Source organism: Hypomesus transpacificus, chromosome 21, assembly GCF_021917145.1.
Source record: "Hypomesus transpacificus isolate Combined female chromosome 21, fHypTra1, whole genome shotgun sequence".
Taxonomy (NCBI): Eukaryota; Metazoa; Chordata; class Actinopteri; order Osmeriformes; family Osmeridae; genus Hypomesus; species Hypomesus transpacificus.
This window is the reverse complement of record NC_061080.1, coordinates 3,930,898-3,938,052: the sequence shown is the minus strand read 5'-3', so window position 1 is coordinate 3,938,052 and position 7,155 is coordinate 3,930,898. Positions and strand designations below refer to the sequence as shown.

The 7,155-nt window shown below is 46.8% G+C and overlaps 1 protein-coding gene across 1 annotated transcript in view; it reads right to left on the bottom strand.

Annotated features, from left to right (window-relative positions):
• The window catches only part of LOC124483720 (endonuclease V-like), a 7,122-nt gene extending 1,294 nt beyond the window's left edge, over positions 1-5,828 (bottom strand). Inside the window, exons 1-6 of the mRNA XM_047044265.1 lie at positions 5,719-5,828; positions 4,053-4,224; positions 3,785-3,919; positions 2,666-2,705; positions 2,198-2,313; positions 1,996-2,090 (exon numbers count right to left, since the gene is read on the bottom strand). Coding sequence (XP_046900221.1) covers positions 1,996-2,090; positions 2,198-2,313; positions 2,666-2,705; positions 3,785-3,919; positions 4,053-4,224; positions 5,719-5,762 — 602 coding nt within the window. The 5' untranslated portion in view covers positions 5,763-5,828. The remainder of the gene's footprint in view (positions 1-1,995; positions 2,091-2,197; positions 2,314-2,665; positions 2,706-3,784; positions 3,920-4,052; positions 4,225-5,718) is intronic.
• Positions 5,829-7,155: the final 1,327 nt, after the last annotated feature.

Genomic DNA, 7,155 nt, shown 5'->3' with positions numbered 1-7,155 from the left:
ACCAGGGTGTGTGTGTGTGTGTGTGTGTGCGCGTGTGTGCGCGTGTGTGATTGAAGATTGGCCCTTGCGTAGCTACCGTAGGCCCGGAGCCAGAACAACAGACAGGCGAGCCATCAATAACACAGCGGCTTGACTCTGAGCCAGAAACAGAGAAGAGAGAGGGGATGGAGGGAAGAGAGAGGGGTGGAGGGAAAGGAGAGGGGATGGAGGGAAGAGAGAGGAGATGGAGGGAAGAGAGAGGGGATGGAGGGAAGAGAGAGGGATGGAGGGAAGAGAGAGGGGATGGAGGGAAGAGAGAGGGGATGGAGGGAAGAGAGAGGGGATGGAGGGAAGAGAGAGGGGATGGAGGGAAGGGAGAGGGGATGGAGGGAAGAGAGAGGGGGATGGAGGGAAGAGAGAGGGGATGGAGGGAAGAGAGGGGGATGGAGGGAAGAGAGAGGGATCGGGAGAAGAGAGACAAACACAATGAAGACAGCAAGAACAGTCATGTGCAAATATAGAAACCGAGGGTCAGAGGGAAGGATAAATAGATGATACATGGTTCTGCTGGTGGGTACATGTCCCTGATGTGTAAGTGTATTACTGAGTTCATCCAGGAGCCCTATCTAGTTGCAGACTGGCGGCAGACCCGAACGTAAACATGGGTCATGTTCCGTAGATCGCATTGGTATGGCAAAACCTCACACACACACACAATCAATCATACGGCTCGACACCCACCTGCAAAACACGTTGGCCAGGTCCATGTACACACATTCACACATACGCTGTGTCTTTGACCCCCTCGGGACAGGCAGGGATGCTACCAAATACGACAGGTGTCCCTGGTTCTCATTTAAAGTCATTGGAGTGATGCTGAAGGAACGACTGTATCCGGAGACACAAGTTACCCGACACCGAGATAAACCTGCTAAAAGCAGCTGCAAGGCTGAGAGGGTATCAACAGGCATGGAAAGCCCATTTACTGCAATCCACACTGCAGCGGGAGAAGGCAGGCTAACCAGACCAACGCAATCGCCTGGGAGTCGGGTTAGCAACAGCAACCGCTTGTGGAACTGTATTCAATTTCAGAGACAATATCCATTTCCCTGCCCATAAACACTGGCAAGGACGCGGTGCCATTCTATGGAATCAAATGAAAAAACATGGTCTTTAGGGGCACAAAAGCTTCTAAGTGAGGTGGAGGTCGCTTGTGGTGGAATGCTCCAAGGAAACACAAAGCGCTCAAATTAGCATTTTATGCTAACACATGAACACACAGGGAATCTTTAGCATGGCGGTTATTGCCTTGAAATTGAGTTTGTGAAGTGCAGTGCAGGGTCTCTAAACCCCACGGCCCCACTGAACATTGGACTGGTTAACAGTGTGGCTTACACTGTTGTCAGGTGTAAGAACAGATAATTGTTGTCTACTGATGGATGAGTTGTTCTTGAGAGGTACAGATTGAAAACAGGCAGGAACACTCTCTCTCTCACACACACACACACACACACCTACACACACACAAATGGGCAAGGGCAAAATATTAGCTTTTCCTAATACCCTGTAAATTGGAAACAGCCTTAATGCATTCAGGAATTAACTGCTTAACCTTCTGCTGTGGTGGAAGCAAGATATGTGTTCACATAACGTCATTAACTCCTGTGCTTGTGGTTCCTTTCAACAACAACAACAACTGCAAAGCACACCAAAGTTCTTAAAGGCCCATTTTCTAAATTTGCATAATAATTACCTTCAATTTATGCTTATAATAAATCTCTGTTCAATAAGAGAAGATTAGTCACTGCACAAACAGATTTGAGGTTGTTTTTGTATTCTTCAAACCTCACTCATACTTGGACACCGTGCATAGGCTTGGAGCAAACATCACTGGCAGAAAGCTTACTCATTTGGCTTTTTCTTTAGCCAACATCTCGCAACAAAAATTTCTAATCGGCAATGACTGGGAGCGAAGCCTAATCTTATAAAATCAAAATCGAATTATTTTCTCAGTACCTTTCACAGTTTTCTGTGGCCAAGGGCAAAACCGTACGCAGAGACACCGTCAGTAAAACACCACAAAGAAAAACACCTGAACACAGCCACGACAGCTGAGGCAAGAAAAGGGAAACAAAAGAACATGTCCTTTAAGGCAGCACAAAGAAGCGACATTCATACACGGTAACTATGGTAACCGGCGACTTTCTCTCTCTCTCACCTGGGCGACGTGCTCCTCGCTCTTGGCCACGCCCTGCACCTGCAGTAGGTTTTTGGCCACGCCCACACAGGGAAGCCCTGACAGGACCCCCAGGTGACAAGCCAGACCAAACTCTGCTGGGGACACACAAGGAAATGTCTTTTAGAGCACCAGCACGCGTGTCCCAGCTGGCCAGATGGTTAACTCTCTTTCATCAGGACAGAGAAAAGAGACAAACGTCTTTTGTGAAGAGGGTGTCAGTATATCAGCGATGATAAGCACCCAACCTAATCCGAACTGAGCTGAATGTGACACATCTGGACACGAGGGGACGAATGTCGTATAAACCTCATTACCTTCCGAAGGGAAACAACAATCCAATATACAGCAAGGATGACAGGGATGTAAATGAGGTGCTGGACCCAAACCCAAACAGGGATGAAGACAACCGAGGATGAAGATGCTGCTTCAGTAAGTCGTCACACTCACCTCTTTGGTGGAAGAGGCCGTTCCCATCCACCAGGACCACCTGCAGGGGGGGACGGGGGGACAGGGGAGAGAGGCTACGTTAGAAACCCTGCACTCGGCTGTGATGGAGGACCCATATCGGGGCTCTAGTTTTCTCCAGCCAAGCAGCTTGGCAAACCGACAGAAAGTTCCGTCCTAGTTTGAAAGGTGGGAGTTTAAGAATATTGACATTCTGACTTGGCCGACCCCGCTCGCTCGCTGATTTCTTGCAGCTAAAGGTGATTCTACAGGCATATTTCTGCTGTGAATCATAAGTCATGAGGGCGATCGCTTAAGAAGCAGACTATAAAGCTGAGCCGACCGGGTCTGTCCACGGGTAAATGTCAGTGATAAATCCATGAAGTGTGTGTGTCAAGATGTGTAATGCATGTGTGTTTGTGTTTGTGTGTTTGCTCGAGAAGTATGCATAATGTGTGTGTTAGAGAAGAGTGCACGCTGCAGAAATGCGTGTGTGTGAGTGAGTGTGTGTGTGTGTGCAATCCTGTCTTGAGCGAGTATATGTGTACATGCACGTACATCCCCATGTGTGTATACTTATGTAAATGCATGTGAAAGGAAGGAGGCCAGGATGAGAAGGTAGAGTGGGAGTGAGTGATTTGTGCAGGCCATGACTAACCAGAAGAGTGGGAGAGACGAAAGAGGAGAGTTGAGACACATTGAAACATGGATTTATTACAGTGAAGTTTAATCTATGGGTGCCAAGCTCACAGAGAGACAACACTTTCCCAACTAACTTACTAGTTAGAAACTAAATGTGGAATGTCTTGGCCTCCACTGTATTCATTAGATACACTTCCAAAACACCTGTGCATTTGCGTGACTACCTCAATCAAATGAATCCTGCCCATGCAGCCGGGATACATGATGTTCAGTGTAAGAATGTGTAAATATAGTACATCGTAATAGTCTAATAATATACTAAATAGATATGCAAATGTAATATGTGCAAATAGGTCGCCACATGGTCTAGTCGTGCCTGTGTGAGTGTGGGTGTGAGTGTGTGTGTCACAGTGTGCGTGTGTGTGGGGGTCCACATATGCTAGTTAATTGCCTGTGTGGACCAGCCGGCCAGGCCCTGACCTGAGGTAGCAGGCTGGGCTGGGTGGCCTCCAGACGCCGCAGGAGCTCCAGGAGACAGGGAGTCTCCCGGAAGGCCAGGAAGCCAGCGATGTAGGGGGCACTCAGGGTCACCATCTGACTGTCCTCGTACAGCAGCTAGAGGGGGAGATACAAAAAGGAGACCAACAGACAGGCAGGTTTACAGGTAGACAGCGAGTCAATCCCAGTTCAAACCAAACCTACGTCCTGGGCCCTGACATGACCCAGATACACCTGACTCGGTAGTCACCTCCAGGCCGGGGTAGCTGAGGACCACGAGCTGCGCGCAGGCGTTGACGTCATCTCCTTTGATGAAGGACAGGTCCACTCCCCCGACCCTCTCCAGGCCAGAGAAGTCCTGGCTCCTCTGCCACTCCTCGGTGTCCTCCTCCACCAGCTGCTGCCTCAGACTGCCCTGCTCCCTGCCCGACGAGAGGGGGGTGGAGGGGAAGAGGGAAGGAGAGGTGGAGAAAGGTGAGGTGGAGAGAGATGAGGTGGAGAGAGGTGGAGAGAGATGAGGTGGAGAGAGGTGGAGAGAGATGAGGTGGAGAGAGATGGAGAGAGGTGGAGAGAGATGAGGTGGAGAGAGATGGAGAGAGATGCGGTGGAGAGAGGTGGGGAGAGGTGGAGAGAGATGAGGTGGAGAGAGATGGAGATAAGAGACAACACACACAGTGGAGGTGACAAAAGAGTCAACGATTCCCTGACCAACACCTTTTGTGCACATCGACATGGGTAACCATATAAAGGCTCTGGTGTAAAAACTCCCTTTCATTCACACTGATTCACTATACATATTCCACAAGCCAGGGAGAAAGGTATAAATATTGTTGTCAAGCTGGGCCTATGCGCTGCTCAGCTTGTTACAAAAAAGAAAAAGAGACTGTCTGAAGCAGTCCCCCAGCTCTTCCTTCAGCTTGGCTTTTATTTCCCAGCAGTCAGACACAAATCTGCCCAGAGGATGGCACTGGGAATAGGGACATGATATGGAATTATACCATTATCAGCGGCTTGTTCACGACATGTTCACAAATCAATGGCTGGAAGGGAGGCAGGCAGGCTGGCCCGCATCCAGCGGCGCTGGCAGCGAGCGCGAGTTCCTCCTCTGAGGAGAGGGATGGAAAGGCCAAAACGCATCAGTGCGCGCGTTTTTTTCCCGTTTTTTTCTGCTACAGCATTGAACATTCCACACGACATTTCCAAGAGGGTGTGGCAACCTAACAGTTTGATAATATATTTAATTGAGTTTCATAGCACAGTGAGCAGGCACGTGGAGGGCTTCTGCTTCACCAAAAAAATGGTGCAGAGAAGGTGGGGTGACAGATAGGAACATGCACGGCATAAAATAAAGACATACAAACGCAGCAAGGCACATTATAGAACCAGTGAATACATAGTAATACAGTTGTTGTAAACATATGGCAGGAGTGCGAAAAATAAAGCAATCAATGTCGAGTTTGTAGTAAATTGTAGTTTATGTGGCAACGTGATTAAGTATGTTGTGGGATTGGAAGATTGGAGGATAGCTTTACAAACACGTTGACGTGGGCCGAAAACTATCCGGGTCTATAAATTAGTCTCACCCTGGCTACAACAGTGGAACGCGACTGCCACCTTGTGTGAATTAGGATCATCATGTCGCCGTCTGAACGTCTTTAATACCTTTAATGCATGTCATCCTGTTGACTTTAACAGTTACATTTTTAACTGGATGATCATTTCTCTGCCAGTTATTTAATTTGAGAAAACACGTCAAGCTCTGGGAAACCATGGCGATGGGCCCATACAGCCTTAATGACAGCTGAGCTGCACGTGCTGATACACGATCCCTTTTAGACTCAGGTGACATTCGTTTTCTCTATCACAGCACGCTAACACAGCGTCTTTCATTGTTATCAGTTTTTAAACATACACACCTCTTCCATTTTTCCTCCAATTCCTGCTCAGGGGCAACAGCCATAAGGTAATGTCTGAAATGGTATGAATCTGGATTCACTGAAAGTCAGCTTGAGTAAATCTCTTCCGTGTTTACACGATGACGTAAGATGAGGGAGGAACCAAACTACTTGCCGTGTTTAGAAGTGCGTACCAATATGAGCCTATAAAACTGCCATAATGTAGCAGTGTTTTATAATTAACATTTTCCCCACTTCTAGGAATTTTTCTTAAATGCATAGGTTACATAAAGATGGAGAGCTCAAAAATACATCTCAATGTTTTGACTGCACCTAGGCAGTTTATGGCTATGGGTACTGTTCGTGTGGTGCAAAGTAAGACTCGAGTGTCTCTGGAGATGCAGTTGAACGTAAATGAGATCGGTGACAATTCGAGGCACTTTATGGCACTTTCCCCCCACCCCCCAACTCTAAAACATTCGTATTAATGCCAGAAGAGTGGATTTCTCACTTACCTTTGAACTACAAATATGATGTGGTTTATCTCATTAATTGGTGCATTACAATATGAATCATTACAGAACAACGTTCTTATTCTCACAATTCAAGTTTAATGGTTTCAAAAAATGTAAAGGCGCTATTTTGTATATTACTTAAAACAATATAGTTTGTACATACTTATTAATTCCAAGAAAGGTAAATATACAGATACGCAACATTGTAATTGGAAGAGACGCTCAAAGTTCAAGCAGAGAGAGAGAGAGACAGAGAGAGGAAAGAGAGGAGAGAGAGATGAACAGAAGGACGGTGACGTTAGACATTAGAAAAACAGACAGTTATAGCCCTCATTGTAAATGAGACCATGATATTGGTAAAAGTGATACAACTGGCTTAGCTGGTGACACGGCAGAGGTATTCCAGTCATATTGAACTCGTGCTTGAACTCAAGTCAAATAAATTGACAGGAAATCATTCTTAAGATTCAAATAAACATTTGTGTATGCCACCGGCCCATTGATCCACTCTGCCATAGACATGTGCATTTAACAATGTATATGTGGAGATAGAGTAAGTGAGAAAGGTCTAGAACTGTATGCAGGTTTAGTATATACTTCTCTTGAAGTTATATGGAGTCAGATGGCTTAGCGGTGAGGGAGTTGGGCTAGTAATCAGAAGGTTGCCGGATCGATTCCCCGCCGTGCCACATGATTTGTGTCCTTGGGCAAGGCACTTCACCCTACTTGCCTCGGGGGGAATGTCCCTGTACTTACTGTAAGTCGCTCTGGGTAAGAGCGTCTGCTAAATGACTAAAATGTAAAATGTATATGTTATGGACATGAAGAGTTTCCATTGATAAGAGTTGTTATTGAGGGGGAAACTTGTCCTAAACATGCATCAGCGATAAAGGGAGACAAGGAACAAGGAGAGGTATAAGTACAACGAGATGTCAACCTGACA